The sequence below is a fragment of the Cebus imitator genome, unplaced genomic scaffold (genome assembly GCF_001604975.1).
Source record: "Cebus imitator isolate Cc_AM_T3 unplaced genomic scaffold, Cebus_imitator-1.0 Scaffold587, whole genome shotgun sequence".
Classification (NCBI taxonomy): domain Eukaryota; kingdom Metazoa; phylum Chordata; class Mammalia; order Primates; family Cebidae; genus Cebus; species Cebus imitator.
The window spans coordinates 914,511-936,387 of record NW_016107902.1 but is presented as its reverse complement, the minus strand read 5'-3'; the positions used below and the strand labels follow the sequence as shown (position 1 = coordinate 936,387).

General features: G+C 37.2%; 1 protein-coding gene across 4 annotated transcripts in view; it reads right to left on the bottom strand.

Annotated features, from left to right (window-relative positions):
• Positions 1-21,877, bottom strand: part of LOC108294546 (diacylglycerol kinase beta-like) — a 191,096-nt gene that overhangs the window by 111,863 nt on the left and 57,356 nt on the right. For all 4 annotated transcript variants that reach the window (XM_017516429.2, XM_037734211.1, XM_037734210.1 and 1 more), the window contains exon 2: positions 14,004-14,260. In XM_017516429.2, coding sequence (XP_017371918.1) covers positions 14,004-14,073 — 70 coding nt within the window. In that variant the 5' untranslated portion in view covers positions 14,074-14,260. The remainder of the gene's footprint in view (positions 1-14,003; positions 14,261-21,877) is intronic.

The window sequence follows — 21,877 nt, the reverse complement described above, 5'->3', positions numbered from 1 at the left end:
ATGAAATATGGGGAGGCTGGAATGTCAGCTTTGAGGTGGCTTATGGGGGGAAGTCTGGAGGAACTTGGGCAAAGTGGTAGCACCACTGTTTTGCTGACGTCTCTGTGGATTCGTACTTTAGAAAGTAAATCTTTAGTAATTTAGAAAATGCCAAGATATATATGCAAGTTCTTAACCACCTAGACAAGAGATGATAAAATATATGCAATTTTGTGATATACTAGAAAATTTTTAAAAAGGACACTAGAGAGGAAGGCTTAAGAAAATAGAACCAATTGAGATTCAGTTAAGAGCTGGTGGGAGTAATATATAGCCTAGAGCCAAGCTCTGACTAATAACACCAATCTCTCCAAGATGTCTGAGCACCCCTGTGATTTTGATTAATTCAAACAGAAGCAAGATGAGAAGTCAGAGATTACTGACAACCAAGAACAAAACTGGAATGGTTGAAGAGGCAAAGAGCACAAATCAACCATATGATGTGTCTTATTGAAAGCTGACATTTTGGTAGATGCCTTAGATAGACTGAATAAAAATTTCCAATCCTCACCTTCATGGGAAGGAGTGTAACATGGGCAAGCTCATGGAATTCCTCTCAAAACGACACCCCACACTCTGCTACCAATACTGTCTTGGAAAGTGTTTAATGCGTGCTAGTAAATTATACTTCTAAGAAATCCTTTCCTAGAGTTGGGCCAAAGGTCATGGTATTGGATTCGGTTGAGTTCTGGCAAATGCGTCCTACTGGAGCTCCTGACACTGGAGCTCACTTTCCCACAGTGATTACTGACATAACCCTCAGTAGTCTGAATGTAGGAAAGTATCTGCGCCTGGTCAAACTGTGCTGAAGAGCCCCTGAACTTGTCAGAAGAGATTGAGGAGATGAGAGAAGTGATACATATGAAGCTAGAACTTGGAACCAGACAAACATTGCTAAGCAAGAAGAAAAGTTGAGGTTTATCGACAACCTAGAAAAAAAAAAAGAAATGGTTCAAGAGGCAAAGATCATAAATCAGCTCAGATGATGTGTCTTACTGGGAGCTGACAGGTTGGTGGATGTGTTAGATGGCTGGAATGAGAATTTCCAATCTTCACCTTCATGGGGAAGTCATGGCATTCCCCTCAAATAGGCACCCCACCTTCTGCTACCAGTGCCATCTGCAAATTCTAAACTATTTTTGGTGTTGACCCATTATTCATTACCACTTATGGGAGAGTGTGTCTGATATCTTATCATGCTCCCCTTAAATGCCTTTGTGCCTACTTGTATAATCAGGTAAAAGTCGGAAAGTACCAAGGGAAATTTTCGGATATCTCAGCCCACAGGCTGTTGTGAAAAGAAGTCACACACAAAGTATAAAGTTTTGTGACACTGGAAGATTTTAGACACCCAAGCACTTGAAAGAGTCTGTGACAGGAAAACTAGAAGGTAGGAGGAAGAGATCTCTCATTTTTTGTGAAATGTGGACTCAGGAACAGTGGAGTAATATGCAATTCTACAGCACATGAAATTTTATCAGTGAACATTTTAGGAATGTCTATTTTTCCAAGATGGATTTTTTGAGGGATTGCATTAAGCAATTCTAACGTTAATTGTTTTACTTTTAAATTGTGAACTCCACGCTTTTTTGATCATACTGTAGATAAGGTAACAAAAGGAAAATTAACATAGAATTCTATGATTATGGCAGGCAATAGAAGAAGAAATCCTGCAAGATGCCTTCACCAGAAAGCAGCTTTGGAAAAGACAAAGTTATTACTAATTGAGGGGTATCACATAGTAGTGCCTCATAGCAGCTTGTGGCAGCAGTTACTGCTACTTCAGAAATACTTCCCAGAGATGCTGAGAACAATGCCTCATGTCTTTGAAACCATGGAAGAGAGAAGGCATTCGATATCATCTGACACCTAGGAAGAGAGAAGGCTCTCGAGATCATTGGGCAGTATTTCTGGCCCAGAAAATCCAAAATGTTTAAGGACCAATGTCTTTAATTCTGGTACCTGCAAGATATGTACAGGGAGGAGAGTGGAAAATAAAATGTGCCCTCTGAGGAAGGTTTATTAAAAATGCATCTGCGCAGTACTTTTAACGAAAATTATGTATGTTGATTTTTTCCATTAAAACCAGCTAATCTGATATTAGCAATAGAGTCAGCAGTCATACCAAGTCATATCCTATGAATAATCAATATCTATTCTCTGTTCCATGATTGCTGTGGGAGTTTGTTCATTACAGACTTCCTCCTTGAATTCCTTCTAACAAAGGCAGAGCTTTTAAGAGCCCATTTCTAGAGAAATAATTTTATTTGGCAGACATTTTTTTAAACACCATGACTATTCTTTAATATCCATAGTGAGACTATAAATCAGAAATATTTAGCAGAACTTTGTAAATATATAGGGGCCTCTTCTTTCAAAATCAAAGCTGTAGTTACCAGCATTTTATTCCTTTCTTGATGTTCTACCCAAAGCTTTCATTTTCCACTTACATCAGTTTTGGGGTATGTTTCAAGAGACAGTGGATTGTCTTGATCTAGTAAGAAACTAATCTGAAAAATATTCTAGAAGTCTTTCATCATTTGGCAGCTGCGATCACTCAAAAAGCAACACATCGTGCTCTAAAGGCACTATGACACTATGTGGGATAGCAATGGCATGCTGGACATTGATTCACTTCCAAGAGTTTTCAAAGCATTTTACAAAAGGCGTGACTGCAGCTGGATTAGGGCTGTTTGTCCTCTTGTCCCAAATTCTTTCTTCTCTATGTTCATTTTATAATAAATTACTGAAAATAACGATAATATTGGTGAGAAAAACTGTGTGCACATGTGTATGAATGTCTGTGTCTCACGAGACTCAGTTTTTTAAATAAAATAGAAGAATTAAGACTATTTTTCAAGGGTAGGTTCTACAAAGCACAGCAATTACGTGAATTCCCCTTCATTCTTCTTGGACAAATATAGAAGAGTGAGTAAATCTCCTTCTACTTTGAAAAAGTAGGGCACAAAGAAGACAGATCTGAGAACATAGTTGTAGGGCAAAGAAAGAAAAAGAAAGGTGAGAGACCAAGACAAGGAGACTTCTGTGCACAAATCTGAGGATATATTTACATGGACCAAAAGGCAATCTGATGGGTAAATTTGTATTTTCATTACCTTCTGAACACTGATAATGATGTTAATCACTACTATAGGCAAATATTTATTGAAATACATTTCTCAATGTTCCTTTAATTTTTCTATAGATTTCACCGGCAGGATCATCTACTGCCTATGTTTCAGGCTGTTATTCCAAAGATGTTTTTGTAGTGAACAACCTTGGGAGACAGAGATTATAACTCTCCCTTGAGCAAAAAAGAGATGTGTTTATTGTGCTTTATAAAAGACTCAGATTTCCTGAATTTGGGATCTCCTCCTGTAACACAACTCTCTGCTTATGCAGATGTGACCTGGCCATTTTTGTTTCCCAGTAAAACTGAAGTAGGGGAACAGAAACAAACATGAGCGACATGTTTGCTATGACATAATACAGTTCTTTGTCTCAGAACCAGGAGTCTCATGTCTTCTCCTAGCATCCAAGGATCTACTGTAATAATCTGCAGTAGACTACAGATTATGAGTAGCAGACTACTGATTATTACAGAGTATCTCAGACCTTCCACAGTCTGCGCAATGGTCTTTCTTATAAAGGAGTATGAGAAAATAATTGTTGCCTCTAATCGATTTCAAGATAAACTACGTTTATCTATGTTCCAAGAGGTAAAAGAAGAAAATCAGACCACTATAAGCAGGACATTTCTCACACAGTCTCATCAAAGCAAATTGAAAAATTCAATAAATAATGTATTTGGGAGAAGCTGAGATATAGAACTATAGAAAAGAAAAGATAGTAGAACAATAACTCAGTATATTTTAATAATAACAATGAAAGCAATAATTAACTGACATATGGTGGTTTGCAGTTTACGATGCATTTCCACACATTATTTTATTTGAGTCTTGTAACAACTTTGTGAAATAGTCTTTATTATTTCTTAATTACACAGTTGAGAAGATTAAAGTTCAGAAAGGTTACATAATTTGCTAAAAGCCAAAACTAATAAGGAAATAAACAATTGATACAGGCTCAAGAAAACTGAATAAAACCAGAACAAAAATCAAGATTTGGCCCTAGGATCACAGTCTTTTCTCACAAATTATCTCCTTTCTGCTTTAAATCTTCCATTTGCCCCCGTGAACATGTCTTTCTCTCCTATATGGAAGAACAAAATCCCTCTATTTACACTATTCACTTCTGTTATAATCCTTCCATTTTTTTTTTCATGGTGAAATTGTACAAAGAGTAGCTTACATGTGTTCTCTCTGTCTTTCCTGTTTTCCATCCATCCTACCTAATATTGTTTTAAAAAAAGCCTTATAAAAATCATGAGTGACATTCTAAGTGATAAAGACTCTGGATGCATTTTGGTTACTACCTCAAGTTCAATCTCATTTTTTGAAAACACGTTCATCTTTAGATTGTGGAATATTTTCAATAACTTATTCTATTCTTTCTTTCTGGTTAAGATTTCTCAGTTGTTTTCACAGATATCTCATCTTCCAGCTGTCTTATAAATAAAACTTTCTGGAGTTCCATCTTCATCCTTCTCTGTTTGCTCAGTATGCTTCCACTGAACCATCTCATCTATTCCATGCCCATGATTTGATAACTACTCACAATGCAAAGGCACACCCATTCTGCATGACTGGTTCTGATTTCTTTCTTGAGCTTCAGATATGTATTGCCAAGTATCTAATTTATATCTCAATCTGGTAACCTGTACACTTAAGGTTCAATATGTCCAAAATCAAACCACTCTACTTTCCTTCTAAATTATTTTTGTTTCCCTTTCCTGGATTGGGTGAACCACACTGACTTACTTCTAAAAGCTGAAATGCCCCATGCTTCTTCCTTAGTCTCCATATCCCATTGGTAATTGAATTTGGTTCATTCTACCTCTAAATACTTCCTGTAACAACATGTGCTTACCTCTCTCTCTGTTAACAATGCCTTAACCTTTATGGAATCCCACATATTCCATAGGCTGCCCTAGTAAAACAACCTCCTAATTGATTTTAGTCTCCTTTTCATCAGATACAATTTATTTACTTCTTTCTGAAATTCTAATTTTATAATTTTACTCTCTTCAGAATATTGAAGATATTAATTGATTTAAATTGATATATTATTATTTAGACAGTATGTGTTATCTACATATTTATATATTTATTATTTATAATTATTTATATATTAATGTTTTCAATATTCTGGAGATAGTAATAATTTGTTTATGTTTATGTTTTTATGAAGACTGATATGTTAATAAATAGATTCTTAATCACATTTCAAAAATAGGAAAAGCTAGATTCCAGGATTCGGATCTCAATACCTCTATCATTAAATGGGACAGAGGCTTGTCCTCCTCTCAGCTGTGTATATTCAATTCATTGTTAGGCACAGTGATGGATAATGTTTTATCAATGGCATATAAGAACCCACTTTTTGTGGCAATCGCTAAATTCTGCAGCCTTACCTTCAATGCTTATGCTCGTGGCCATGTACACACACGCATCACATGCATGTTCACACACAAATATGTCTATACACCAACAGACATGTCAAGTTCTTCCTAATATGTAACTTTTTTTCCTACTTCTCCACATGCTCTGATAACTGCGTGGAGTTTCTCTTCTTCCCTCACCTGTACTCAATACTTTCTATTCAAATTAAAATCCCATTTCTTTCTCAACTTATATCCATATGCAGCAGAGTTAACAGCTCTCCAAGAATCTTGCATGCATAATATTCAGCATATGCATTTCATTGCTTTGTCATCATCTGCCACCGTATCTGTCTGTCTGAACAGGCTGCTGAATAATGAGTACAGTTAAGTTCTTCTAGCTTGTGTACGTTATTTATTTATTTATTTATTGTGCCACTTCCTATAATAATGTGGAAAGTAGCAAGTAAGTAAACTTGGAAACTTCCAGTGAATCACAATCTTTAAGCCATAACTGAGTTAAAAATAAAGTATAAAATTAAGATATATTAGCCATAGTAGTAATTTTTGTTATAAATTGTTATAATAATATTACTAATAAATATAAGAGCCATCATTTATAGGTAGGAATTATTATCCTCAGTTTATAGGGGATGAAATGAAAGTATAAAGAAATTGTGATGACTTGGCTAATGTCTCAAAGTAAATGGTAGTTTCTATTGAACTCCTGTGATAGCTGCCAAATTAGTAGTTTTCACCAAATATCTAGCTCTGCCTTGGCATGGGGCAGATGGAAGAAATGCTACTCCCTTAAAATTAAATATGGTCATGTTAATTGCTTAGGCCACAGAAACATTAGCATATCACTACCAGGAGAAGGTCACAGAGTCAGCACACAGTTACAAGCGCTCTCCCTCTCCTCTCTCAGCCATAGCAACTGCCAATTTTTAAAGCTGATGCTCCATCTGACTGGGACTTAATTGTAGACAATGTGAGAATAACCACTTGCTGACTCAGATCGGAAATGGAATATGAGCAAAAAATAAACTTCTGTTGTGTTAACCCACTGAGATTTTGTGAATTTTTCAGACATAGCAGAATTTGGCTCACTCTGACCAATATTCCACAGATGCCATTACTTCAATGTCAATCAATGTTTGTTTGATCATAAATCTGACCCAAATGGATTTTTTGTGGGAGGTGGTCAGGTCCAAAAAGTTTAAAGAAATAGATGTTTAAAACTTACCCAAAGTTTTACATCTTAAGGGTAAGAAAATTATGGGAATTTAGACATTCATAGTTATTTCTTTTACTATTGCAAAATTTAGGTATTGAAAGATTTAAGACATATGGACAGAGAAGCCACCAACAGGAAATTTTGTCTGAAGCAGTACAACAAGTAGGAACCAGAGCCAGAAATGAGGCAAAAGAGATTACGAAGCCAACATACATTCTAGAAATATAATCTGGGTCAGAGCCAGGAACTGCTGAGTTAATCCATGTGAATCCGAAGAAAGAGTCAGAAATGAGAGACACGCATTACCTAAAGCCAAGTTGCAGATTCAAGTTTCAGACCAAGTGTCAGGGCGAAGACAAGGTCAAAACATTTCAGATAAGTATTTTAATTGAAAAGGTGTAAATATTTTAAAAGTCCACATTTCATATTCAACTGCCTCAGCCACCATCACAATCCTAATTATAACAGCGATATATTGAATTCCAAGCATTTCACATACATTTTCATATTTAATCAGCAAGGCAACCCTATGAGGAAACTGAAGTAGACATCACAGCACTAGACTTCCAAACCAGTTTTATCCGACACCAAATTATGTGTTCTCAGACACTGCAAAATGGCCCTGTGCCATTTATCCTTTGTCTCATACAAAGAGAGTAATTATCAATAAGTGGCTGGGCCTCCCAAAATAGAGCCAATCTAACACAGGGCTCAGGACAGAAGTAAAAGCTAATCTCAGCATGACAAATGGGCAAGAGGGCTAGCGTGTGATCTAAATTTGCCTAAAAATAAATTGACTACACACCTGTGAGGAGGTCAGGTCTCTCTCTCTCTCACTCCCTCTCTCTCTCTCTCTTTCTCTCTCTCTCTCTCCCTCCCCTATCCTGAGAGAAATATTATATTCTCTGAATCCTGGACCTAGCTTTTCCTAATTTGGAAATGTGACTAAGAACCTGTTTATTAAGATATCAATCTTCATAAGAAACAAACAGATTATTACCGTTTTGACCTTTGTTATCACTTATTGTGCCACAGTTCTGGTCCAGCTAATCTGCCAGAAACAGCAGTCATTTGTCTCCCTCTGAGGCTGATTGCGAGGACTAAATGAGTTAATACTTGTACACTATTTACAGTAAGGCACTAAAAGTCCATTATGTAGCATAATGCTGATCATTGTCTCATTAAATCCTACAACACTATTTTGAGGTGGAATTCTGCTTTTTCAAGTGAGGAAGCTGAGGCTCGGGTAGTTTAGTTTACATTACCGAGGCCATACCACTAATAAGTAGAGACAAGGCTGGATTGCACACCATCAAGTATTTGCCTGTAAAACCAAAGCTCTTTCCACTAAGTCATGCCACATGCCTCACTCCAATGAAAGAAACTGCACACCAGGTGCAAACGTTATGCACGTTGGTCCTTATAGGAAAGAACAAATTCACTGTAATTGTGCAACTCCTTACAGTGCCAGCTGCTATAAACAGTATGAAATTTAGGAAAGTTTGGAAGGTTCCCGCCACAATAACACAGTAGTTTTTGAAAATAATTTACATGCTACATAACACGCATTATATATAGAAAATAAAAAAGCAAATCCAAACTGACAATATGTGGGCAGATAATAAATCACTTTGAAATATCAAGTAGATTTCACATAGAAAATGTTGTTATCCATGAAAAGCCCAGCAGTTTCTTAACCCTTTGCTGTGCCATGGAACCACAGCAGGAAGCACTGACAGACCAATAATTTAATAAACCTAATTCTCTACATGGCAGGAGTGAGAGCTTTCTATGCTAAAACGAGGGTTTGGATGACTTTATCTCGAGAGTGCAGAAGAAAATTACACTCCTCTCCCACACATCAAGGGAAACGCTTCCCATGGAGTGACTCAGCCTGAAACCCTAAACAGGGGCACGGTCACAGCATGCTGTAGGCAGCCACAGCAGGCTCCACATCAGCTGCTTTCGGCATTTGTAGGGACAACAGAGAGCCACGGCTGCCAATTACACCAGAAGCTTCTACCTGGTGAGAAGAATCTAATCTCATGGCAGAAAAACAGATACTGACTCTTCATGTTCCAAAATGTGGCTCTTTTCTACTTGATCATCAACAATGTGTTCAAACAGCCAGCAAAACACACTCCCTCTCTAGTAAGATAATAATTGTAAACAGTCATATCACTAGCAGTTTGGCAGGCACGGCTCTCATGACCTCATATATACTTATTCATTCAACTTAATACTTACAGCACTGCACACATTTGTTTCCGCATAAAGCACAGATATGTTAAGTTACCCAAACTCAAGTATCTGAAATATGGTAGGACCAGGATTTAAACACAAGCTGTCTGGTATGCTAGCTACCTATTTAGGAATGCTGTGCCACTATCACCGTACTTATCCTTAATTATTTTAAGAAAAGCCTAACATTTAGGAGAACAATCATAGTTATAAGGCACAATATGGCAATTGCGGAGAAAATTTTAAATCAGGTAACTTGAGGCAATTATCTTTATGGTATTCTCTGGGTCCACATTGAATGATTTTGTTTTGCTGGAATTAGGGTCCCATGAGCTGACTCATCTTGCCCAAGAGTTTCTGCAGTCCCATCTTAACCCAAGAAGGCAAATAAAACACTTATTTGATATATACCAAATATAATCTTAGCATGTTGCAAATTTAACTTTAAATCTTCAAAGTTAATTTTTTATACGTCTTTAATGCATATGAAGAAATTCTTATTAAAAGATGCAATTCAATTAAAATTAAGAAAGTGAACCCAATATATCATTATTCTAATAGAGTATGGAGGAATGCCACTTACCAATACTGCACTGCCACATGAAAAATCTAATATTTAAAGCCTCTGATAAACTGATCATAGTTATTGAACAGCAAGGAAAATATATGACTTCTATAATCTTCAGAATGATGTTTGTTTCCTGTTATATTTTGGCAATGACAATTTATTACACAAGATTATATTCCAATCATGACATCCTTTGCCTCCTAATTACAGAGGAAAATCCTTGGAGCAATAAATCTAGCACTTTTCATGTTGTCTTGGCTATTTAAACAGAGTGTAATAATCACGGAATTGGCACTATTTTGTTAAAATTCACAGTTAATCTGTTAATTTGTCTTCTCACAGAATCCATTTTAATAATGCTCTTACACTCACTGTGACATTTCATACTACCAATTTACTGAATATCTATTGATCTTTGTCTCAATATATTATGAGTTTTACATTTATGATAATTTTTATTATCATTCGTTTTAGGAATTTCCACAAATTTATTACCAATTTGTGCATTCTTATGATATAATTAAATGTACCACCATATTCATTAGCCAATTAAATATAAGTAGCAGCCTATAATACATTTAATAATTCAGTAGAAATGTCTTTCTGCTAATCAAATAGAATTTCTATATCTAAGCAATAGCAATTGCAATAATATTTTAGCTATCATAGCAATAATTTACATATTTTATATTAATATTTCACATAATATAGGAACTTTCCTTATAAGTACTCAAACACTGGAAAATATATTTTAATAACCAAGCCAAACTCAAAGTAACCTAAGCCAAACTCGATGTATTCTTTACTTGACAGATATCACTATAATCCCTTATTTTAAAGCTGGAGGAAAAAATTTCATCTCTCTCTCTCTCTCTCTCTTCCTCTCTCTTTCTCTCTCTCTCTCTCTATAAGTTGTAGTATTTTGTTATTTCCCAAGATGTCTTCTGTTAATTTCAATGTTATAAAATCTGAATCCCCACTTTTCCAGTCATCATTCATGATCTACGTTACGCAGTCTGCCCCAATAGCCTGCTAACTAGTCTCTAGTATCCCTCCATCATCATATACCATCTTCTTAGTGGTTAAACTTCTCGAAGTACAACATTGTTTCTGTCACTCTACCACTTATAACTGTCCAGTGACTCTTCATTGTTTGATTCAAGTATGGCATATTTTGATACTATTTCATTTTTATAGACTTTACTGACTCTTTTAAATTGTGATGGATTAAATGTGCCTCACTTCCCTTGCTCAGATTTATGCTCGATTTTCCTTTTTATTCATATAATTTCCTTTGTCATTTACCTTAAACCTAATTTTTAAAGATTCGTTTCAAATCCTGCTTCTTCTATGAATAATTCCCTTTCCCATCTCCACTGGCATTGTAAAACCCCATATAACCTTAAAGTCTGCTTTTAGCACTTAAAATATTCTGGCTAGACAAAGAATTATTCATCTATTAGTTTCTACCCTTCTTTAAGCTATACATTCCTTGAAGGGAGGACCTGTATCTCCTGCACCTCCTGCAGTACCAAACAGACAACTCACTCCAAAGAAGATGCTCAGAAGTATTTCCTGTATGATTGGTTTACTGCAACAGCAAAGAGCATGTGGATATTTGAAATCATAGGCAAATCAATTTTTAACCAATTTAGAACGTATTGAGTATAAGAATGCAGGTAAAAAATAATTTGGCCATTTTGAGCTAAATCTTCTTTTCTTTCTCCTCCTCCTTCTCCTCCTGCCCCCTTTCCCTTTCCCCTCCCCATTTCCCCTCCCCTTCCTCCTCCTCCTCCTTCTTCTTATTTCTTCTTGAGACAGTCTCCCTCTGTCAGCCATGGTAGACTTCAGTGGCACAACCATGGCTCATTGCAGCCTAAACCTCCTGGCCTCAAGCAATCCTCTCACCTCAGCCTCCCGAGTAGCTAGGACGACAGGTGCATGCCATCGTGCTAGCCTAATTTTTTTTTTCCACAGAGACACTGTCTCACTGTTTTGTCCAGGCTAGTAATGAACTTCTGGGCTCAGGCAATCTTTCTGCCAAGGCCTCCCAAAATAAATGTTCTTAATATGATAAATGCATATACTGTACATCTAGAGGGTCTAAACACTTTTGAGTGTGAGAACCATATTTTGAAGTCAAGGTTTCCAAATATCATATATTTTATAATCATATTTTCATTATTGACTCTTAGTCAATAGTCACAGGCATTTCTTAAAAAACACCTATGAAATTATAGATTAGGAACCTCCTTACAAATACTCAGCAGCATTTTCATACCCTCTCTCAATCCGCAAATTAAGAAGGTTCTGGAATACCTTTGAAACTGGTCTTTGCAGATAATATACATGAAGCATTTATTAGTGTTCCTGACTCATAATACGTACTCTAAAATGTGGGTGTTAGTACTCACTATTACCATCACAGCCATCTTCATGTTCTAAATCCCAATTCTATGTTTAACCCTTTTCTCTGTTTCTGCTTTATAGTGTTATTAAGCTCATTCCTGAAACACATTTCACAGTTTCATATGACACAATATCTTTCTGCATCAGTCTCCCAGATGGCTTAATTTTTACCTCTTTCACTAATTTTTTTTTTTTTTTTGAGACAAAGTCTTGCAGTCTTGCTCTGTCACCAGGGTGGAATGCAATGGTGTGATACTAGCTCACTGCAATCTCTGCCTCCCAGGTTCAGTCACCTGAATAGCTAGTACTACAGGCACATGCCACCACACCCTGCTAATTTTTGTATCTTTAATAGAGATGGAGTTTCACCATACTGGTCAGGATGGCCTCGATCTCCTGACTTCATGATCCACCCACCTCAGCCTCCGACAGTGCTGGTATTATAGGCAAGAGCCACCATGCCCAGCCACCTCGTTCACTATTATGTGCTGTTTGGTTATTTTTCTCCTTTACATCTCTTGCATTTCATTCTCCCTGTCACCATGTTATTCTTTATATTCTTACCATCCCTACTGCATTTTCAATACACTGCCTTTTCTGGACGCATCATCTGGATGCATCATGCACCTTTTGGTGCCTGCTATTAATTAGTTGCTTTTATTCTCTCTTCAACACCTGACCCAACTGCTGTTCATATTATAGTTGAAAGTCACTTTATAAAATAGGCATATTCCGGAACATCAAGAGTAAAAACAAATTTCTTATAAATAAAATCTTACTCTACATATGCAAAGAAACAATATTTTTAAATAAACTTACTGTGAAATGAACGATCATAGCTTGTCATTTGTATCAATGCACACACTAAAAATGTGTGGTCCTGACACTTCTTTCTTTTACAACCTCTGAATCTAATTCCATATTTTATCTATGACTCCCTACTTCCTACTCTCTTTTGAAGTGCTAGGTTAACAAACACACACACACACACACACACACACACACACAGGGACACAAACACCCCTCCCTTTTCCCTCCTTCCTCATACCTGTGAGTCAGACCACACTGTCTCAAGCACAGCATTGCTTTTCTCTCCTCCTCCTCCTTCCTGCTAACCCTCTGCACCTGTTTGCCCTTCTCCCTGTGTGTTACTGTATTACCACTCTCCATTTTGCGGGTCTGTCTCATCCTCTGCTTTATTTCCATTACAGCTAAAGTGTTTTTTTTTAAGCTTGACATCTAACATATTAGCTCCTTTCCTTCACCATATAATACTCGATTTAATTTGCCTTTTCCTTTCTCTCAAGTCAAAAAGGTAGTCTCAAGTCAACCTGACTTGTAAACACAAAAGGCACACCTGGATCTAAGGCCATGATTGAGGGAATATGTTCTCTTTCCGGGTCCATGAGGGGTGGTAGCTTTAAGGGCGAGAATTTCTGCGGCGCCATGCCCCCTCCCATCTCTCTTCATCCCGGAGATTCAACAATTTATGTTTGAATTTTGCGGGGGTGGGAAGAAACTAAAAGTCAATCACTCCAGCGGTAGTTCTAAGGAACTCCTTTCATTGGCCCAGGGTCTTGGAGAAGGTGGGGATTTCTCCCAGGATAAAAGTTCGCGCTCCCTCACCTGTGCCCGATTTTCCAGCATTCTGGAATCCCCTCCCACATGGTGGGAGCTCCCTCTGGGATTTTCCCCTCAAGAATCCCCTTCCACACTCTTCGTGGAAGCCTTTCTCCTCTTCTCCTTTCCTTCTCTTTTCTCTACCTAAATAAAATCACCTTACTGCAACACTTTTTTGGTCGGATATTCACGTTAGGAGTGGACCACCTGCAGTGGCCCCACCGCTTATTCCTTAAGGGGTTGGAGGCCAAGAACCCACGGCGATCACTGGCATCCCAGAAAAACCCGGTTACATGATGAACAGGATCTATGCTCCATTCTTATAAATAAACGATACATTGTCTAGCACAAATGTCAAATCATATCTTAATATCAATATGAATACTTACACTCAGCATATTTCTGAAGTTGGGAAAACTCTGAAGGGCTGAGGTGGGCCCATTTTTCCTGGTTTGTCATGGTGGTGGTGAGAAGCTCTGTCACATACCAGGTAAGGGATTCTTTCTTCAGGTGTTGCGCAGAGCTCTATGCTTCAGAAGTTCCACATGGCATGTTTCATGATAAAATACCTCAGGCTTTCAAAACATGCAATCCGTCCACATGAAACTGCTACGGATGTTTGTAGTTTCAATAATGTGTTAAAGAACTGCAANGCAAAAAAAAAAAAAAAAAAAATCAAGATCAAAAGATTAACATGATTGCACAAACGAAAAAATATCAAGGTGTAGAATGTTTGTTAAATATTTTTTAAATAATATAAACTAAGAGTACAAATTGTGAAGGGAATTTTATAAAGCACGTTTCCATAAATGCAAATTTTTATGTTCAGCGTTACAAATGCCACATTCCAAGAATAAACAGTGGTATCACTTTTATCAGTCTGTACCAATCCATTTTTAATATGTAAACATAACATATAAAATATACACCTAAATTATTAAAGGAGGCTAAAATAAGCTCTCCTCCTGTACATACGATTTGCTGGTTTACAGTATAGACTGCCAGTAATTGCTCAGAACGTTCATCAGCACTAGCATGTATATTTCCAACCATACAAATTAATTTTGGAGAAGTCATATAATTTTCTTCTAGCAATCAGATAAAGTTTTGGTTATATGATTTTTTAAAATTCCAAAAGATTGGCCAAGTTAAAGTAATTCCGAATGTCTGAAAGACTTGTGTAATGACAGTAGATGACTCTATTGTGAATCATGGTTTAAAATAAATCTCTAGGTTGTCATGGACCTACATTCACTGGCTATATCTGTAAAGGCAAACAAAATGAAAAACCATCTGGTTTCAACATTTTTATCAGACACTATTATCAACTGCTCAATAATCAGCCTGATTGGCACCGTGTTCTTTACAGAAAATGAAGTACTTAGTGAGAATGACTTTTTTGTTAAACTGTATCATTGCAAGGCTTATTTATACAGATGTCATTACTTAAAGTCACCGTACTTCTGCAGACAAGAATCATTTGGTCTTAGCGCCTTTCCTTTCTTCAACATCTCTTCACTGTTTTCCAATATCAATCCCAGGACACCACTGTCAAATCCTGTCATCCTTGTCTTTAAAAACTGTTCCTTTTGGTCTCACAGGGTCAGGGTTCCTGCACTCCACTTTACAATATGGTAGAGTTTGCTATATAATGGGGGAAAATGAGAACATTGATGTGTTCACAGAGGCCAAATTGCTGCATGTCTTTTGTCTTTTCTCCCAGGGGCAACTACAGGTTTGGGGAAGCAACAAAAGTGAAAGAGAATGGGAACGCGTGATGGACATTTGTATATATCTTCCACCCAGTTTCCTTCTGCTGATTTCATCTTTCACACTAGTTTCATCCTAACTCTCTGCCTCTCTCCGGTTATAGACAGTTTTGGTGGGACTGTGAAATGATGTGTTCTGTCCTCCTCTAACCAAAGGGAGACAGATGATTCTGTCACACTGGAACATTATACTCTGTCTTCCAGGGCTTTAAATGTTGAGTGAAGTGATTCAAGGACAGGGTGAAAATGGTTGTACCTAAATCATAACAGAAATAATTGGATACTCATTCCTCTCTAAACCTGATTCTCTAGCTATCTTGTCATTTCCAGAAGCTTGTGATATTCTTTTAATAAAGGATTAAGGCCAGGCATGGTGGTTAATGCCCGTAATCCTAGCACACTGGGAGGCTGAAGCAGGAGAATCGCTTGAACTTGGGAGGCTGAGGTTGCCATGAACCGAGACTTGCACTACTGCACTCCAGTCTGGTGACAGAGCAAGACTCCATCTCAAAAAAGAAAAGTATATATATACTGAGATATCACGTTATACCCTATAAATATAGACAATTATAATCTGTTAATTAAATTTTTAATAACTTTTTTTAAAGTCAAAGATTAGATGAGTCAGAATAAGTTTTTAATTGCCAACAATGCAAAAATCTTAACTGGTGATAACAACAGTTTGTTGTTCAAATATTCATTCAAATATTTGTTGAGCCTTGCTGTCTGCCAGAAAGCTTTCTAGGCACTGAACATAGAGTGAAGATCAAAACATACCAAAGATGAAAACAATGCTAATGCAGCAATGTGCCAGATTTACTGGGAGCTTACAGTTAGCAAACGGCACTTTCTTAATCACATTACTGTATAAGGTCATTCAATCTTTAGAAAGCAAGTCTGTGACATAGGTGCTAACAGTCTCCCCTTTGACAAATGGAGAAAGTGACACTGGTGACTGAATCTGGTAGGTACAGCACAGACTGCTCCAAGCCTACCCAGTGTCCATTCTTTTTTGCTTATTTGGTAACAAGAAAGACGGTGGAAATATATCCCTTTAAATGACTGCATTTCCCAGGTTCCTTGCATGAAGCAGTGGCCAATGAGATTTAAGTAGATGTTGGTGAGGCATATAGAAAAGTTCTATTAGAGGAAATAGTTGCTGGCAAGTGCTCTTTCAACGTTTTTTTTCTTTTCCTCCTCCTTCCTACCTGTAATGCTACCATGTTGGCTGCAAATCCAGAAGTTTCTTGTGTTAAAAAGATAATTTTAATATGGAAGCTGTGTATTAAGGATAGGAGGCCCACATAAACTAGAGAGGGGTAGGCAAATAACTAATTGGGGAACAAATTTGGTCCACCAACTGTTTTTGTAAATATAGTTTATTGGAGCACACATCCATAAGAGGAACCAGCAAAGGGTTGTTTTTGAAGGGATTTTAATACTAAATAATTATCCTCTGGGAAAAAGATACAACAAAAGGACTACAATAAAAAACCAGAAACCTGATCACTCTTACATTTCTGAAATGTCAGTATCTTCATTTAGTTCCTTTCTCTCTCACTTGTGTTGTGACAGCGTCTTAACTCACTCCCTGAGCTCTCTCCCTTTCTTAACACGGTCCTCCCCAAACCCCCTTGGTATCCTCAGGGGGTCATGAACAAGGATGATTCTTGAGGACAGTCTCACAAATTACCAACAACTACTTAATTAGTAAACTATAATTGTAATAATTAAGTCTTAATTTTATCTTTCTACCTGGTTATCTGATTTGAAATTAATTAAAATCCCCCAGCTGGGCACAGTGGCTCATGCCTGTAATCCCATCACTTTGGGAGGCCGAGATGGGTAAATCACTTGAGCTCCAGAGTTCTAGACCAGCCTGGAAAACATGGACAAACCTTGCCTCTACTAGAAACACAAAAATTAGCTGGGCATGGTAGCACATGCCTGTAGTTCCAGCTACTGAGGTGGGAGGACTGCATGGGCCTAGGAGGTAGAGGTGGCAGTGAGCTTTGATTGCACCACTGTAATCCATCCTCGGTGACAGAGCGAGGTCTTGTAACAAAGATGGGGGGGAGGGGGAGAGAGAGAGGGAGGGAGGGAGGGAGGGAGGAAAAGAGAAAGAAAGAAAGGATGGAAGGAAGGAAGGAAGGAAGGAGAAAGAGAGAGAGAAAGGGAAAAGAAAAGAAAAATATTCCCTCGTTAATTATGAGAAATTCAAACTTAAAATGACTGGTGAACTGACATCCTCAGGTCTGTACAGGAATGCTAATCATGTGTCGAGTCTCACCTGGTTATTCAGTTTAAAATTACACACGAACACACACCATCCCTTCATTAGTTTTGTACTTCTTTGAATATAACATTTTAACATCAAACACTTCACTTATATGTATTATTTAACATTTGTCTCCACATACTACAATTAGAGGAAACATAAGTTCTTTTGAGCCCTGGTGGAATTTAAGAAAGACCAAAGCAACTAAAAGTGCTAGGTTTGCCCTTGATTTTCATTCATCCTATAGATTAGATTCTGTATCACCATCCTGTGCTACACTGCATGATGTAAGCCCCATGGAGGGCAGGACTTTTTGTCCATGTGTTCACTGCTGTTTCCCCAGTGTTTAGAAGGATGCTTGGTTTATAGTCTCAGGCCAATAAATATTTATTGAATGAATTCATTTATTTCCTTTTTACTCATAAAACAAAGGTTGAGTGGAAGAATTAATTAGGAGGCCTCGAGGTTGAGTAAGAGAAAATGGTGCATAAAGGAGACGAGAATAGAAGTCACTCTGAGCGTCTGTTTTCCTAGGGACTACATCCATTTTCTTCAACTGAATGGACATTAAGAAAAAAACGGAGGAGGAGGAGGAGGAAGAAGAGGAAGAAGAAGAAAGAAGGAGGAGAAGGAGGAGAAATTGCACTTTCAGGTACAAAGCTTTTAGAGTTGCAAATGGTTGGCCTTATTTCACATATTTTGTGAATTTTTTAAATATAAGTAACTCCATATAAAACAAGCATCATTCCCAAGGGATGCCTTGTAATGTCAGCTAACCAACTGACCATAACAACACTTACACATGACCACCAAGTACATTTTTAAGTCATTTATCAGTATCTAACAAAATATTACCTTTTTTTGATTTAGCATGACCTGGTCAACTTAGGTCTTCACTTTCTATAACAAGAACAGCTCTCTGAATTGATCTACCCCCATATGCATTTTGACAAGTGACATTTACAGAATAATGGTATCTCTGAGGGGCTCAAAGTAAATTTACTTTGGCTCTTTGATTTGGTTTACTGCAATACCAAAATGCTTTGAATAAATTCTTTCTCACCTTTCTTCTAGTGAAAGCCATTGGTTTCTCATAATTCTGATATTTCTAACTCTTATCATGTGATATAACATGTAGCTAAATAGTAAAAATAAGGGTGGGGTACAGGTGAAGAATTTTTCTTTAGTCAAATATGTTTACTAGTTGAACTGACATACGCAAGTCTATGAAAAGGGAAATGTTTCATGTATAATTTTAAATATGGAGGCACAGCTACATCTCATGCCTCAGAAGGTAATGAAAATGATGGCAGTATGTTCTTACAGTCTCTGCTTCTTCATAAATGGGTAGAAAGAATGTGACAATATTCAGCTGAGATTCCCTACGGTGCATTCAGAAATGCTGTGTTCCCCTGCAGAAGTCTTTCTTTAGGTTCATAAAATGAGTATCAGGAGGAATCCACTTTGCTGGCTTTTAGCAAGCAGTCTAATTCTGGCTTTCTCACCTAGTCAGTGGATATGCCACTTTGCTTAGTTTGTAGCAGGAAATAATTACACTGAAAGAGCTGAAGAAGGCTCTTTGAGCCATTGTACCTGGGCTAAAACACAATCCCTATATTTAGGGGAGAAATCAACCTCCTCATGAAGAAGCCATTAGGCAATATCTAGATAAATCAATCCATTGGGTTGGATGTGTTATCTGTTAGTCACATTAAGTACAGATTTATAAGTAATTATTAGATGTCAGTGTGCCATGAATTCAGTCAATGAAAAGAAGTTAATAAACATTAAGACACACTGAAGAATATATGTATACTGGGTCTCAAGGGTCATAAACTTCAAACTGTAAGATATCCAATGGAAAAAAATCCTATTGATAGGAAAGGATAGAGAGCCAAAATAACAACTATAGCATCACTGAAGAAAAAGTAGGATGAAATTACATGGAATAAAAAATCTATAGGCTGGTTTATAATTGTTTGTTCATTTAACCATAAAAAGAAGTCTACATTTGAGACCCAATGAATGGGATGCACGCATCATGCCAAACACTGGGGATAGAGTGTTATGCTAAACAGATATGATACCTGAGCTACTAAATCGTGTTTAGGAGGAAAGAGCTACAATAAATAAACCAACTACACCCATAAATAAATGCAAACTGTGATAAGTTACATGAAAAAAGGCAACAAACTACAGCACTACAATAGGAAGTCTTGATTTCATTTAAGAGATTCAGAGAACGAGGTTTATTTAAACTAAGTAATAAAAGTTAAGTAATTGTAAACTTGCGTGAAGATTAAAAACATTCTGAGCAGAAATGGAGAAGCAAAGAAAAAAACCTACAAATACAGGATATTTAAAGAAGTTAGTTATGACTGGATCCTGGTAAGCAAGAAGTAGAGGAGCACATGATTAGGCTGGAAAAATCAAAAAGAGCTATATAACTGAGATTATTTGAGGCCATGATAAGGGCAGTGTAATTTATCATAAGCAAATTATGAAGCCATTGAAGTGCTTTTGTGCAGGAGATTAACATGACTGGTTTATATTTGAAGAAGTCCACTTTAATCAATGGATGTGAATAGGACAAGAATGGAAGAGGGAAGACCAATTAAGATGCTATTCCAATATTGTGTGAGAGCTGGTGGCTTTAAGGAATGGCAATTAAGATCAAGGTTAAAAACTGAACTCAAGACATATTTTTGAAGCAGGACTTGATAATGCAAAGGATAAATTCCATGCAGAAGGAGGGGATCAAGGGCGACTCCTGTATTTTCATTTGAGTGCAGGAAATGGAAAGGTAGAATTTAAGCAATTTTTGAATACTAGAATAGAACCAGCATTGATGAGAATGGAAAAATCAGTATGTTGTTTTGGGATGTATTAAAGTTGAGATGATTATCATATATCTGAATTGAATGAATATATCTGAATCTATAAGAACATTTTGAGTTAAGCTTAGAGCTAAGATAAGAGATAAGAGGTATAATACTATGAGTTTCCTATATAGATGATATTTCAAGAATTGGGAATGGCTGTTTGCCTGACGTGGTGACAAAGAAGCTATGCCCCTAGGCTCTGTGTCAAGATAGAACTTGCCATTCAAGGGCAAAGACTGCAATTAGCAGTCTGTACTTTTGACAGCCTGTACTTCTTCTTGTCTTCAGAAGTCAACTTAGATTTTGAACTAAGGTCGCAGCTTTCCCAGACAAGAATCACTAACAATGAGATGATGGATGTGCTAGGACCATGGTATTTCTGTCCAGTGACGACCCTTTAAATGGTCCACGGTTGTTCCATTGCTCCCCAGTGGGCTGGCTGAGACTTCATTAGATCTGCACTGGGGTCTGAGGCTATTTCTGACCAACCTTGCATATCCTCTTCTCTTTTCACAAGTGTCAGTTTTGTATTACAATCTGAAAGCTTTCCTTGCCCAATTCTGCTTGCTTTCCCCCGCTTTTTATGCTTCATAAGAATAATGATCTGATACGTGTTTGCACCCCCATCTCCATCTTGGTGTTTGTTTCCTAGTGAAGGATCCCACATGTCAGGATCCCAGTAGGAAACAGATGGTACGCCTAAAATCGGTAATTAAGACTTTAATGAAAAGATTATTTAGGAAATGTAGACAGGTAAGGAAAGCTATTAGAGACTGCTGCAGTATCCTGGACTAGCAATAGCAGAAAACCTACTGAACCTCCTGAAGGTACTATTGATGTTTTAGCTAACAAACCCCAGAATAGCTGTATATAGAACGTCACTTGATAGGAGCAGTTACGATTTGAATATTTGTCCCCCTCAAAACTGATACTGAAATTTAATTGCCACTGTGACAATATTAACAAGTGGGATATTTGAGTGGTATTTAGGCCAGGAGGGCTCCACCCTTCTTAATAGGATTAATGACATTATAAAAGGGCAAGTTCCGCCTCCTTTGGCCCTTTGCCCTTCCATCTTCCACCATGTGACAATGCAGCAAGAAGGCCCTCACCAGATGCTGGCACCTAGATCTTGGATTTCCCAGCCTCCAGAACTGTTACAAAATACATTTCTGTTTATTATAAATTACCCAGTACCAGGAATTCTGTCAAGAGCAGCACAAAATGGACTTAGGAGTAATTTCCTTTGAAAACAGGACACAGTTTTTTTGTTTTTTTTTTTTTTTTTTTTTTTTTTTTTTTTTTTGGGAAGGAGTCTTGCTGTTGCCCAGGCT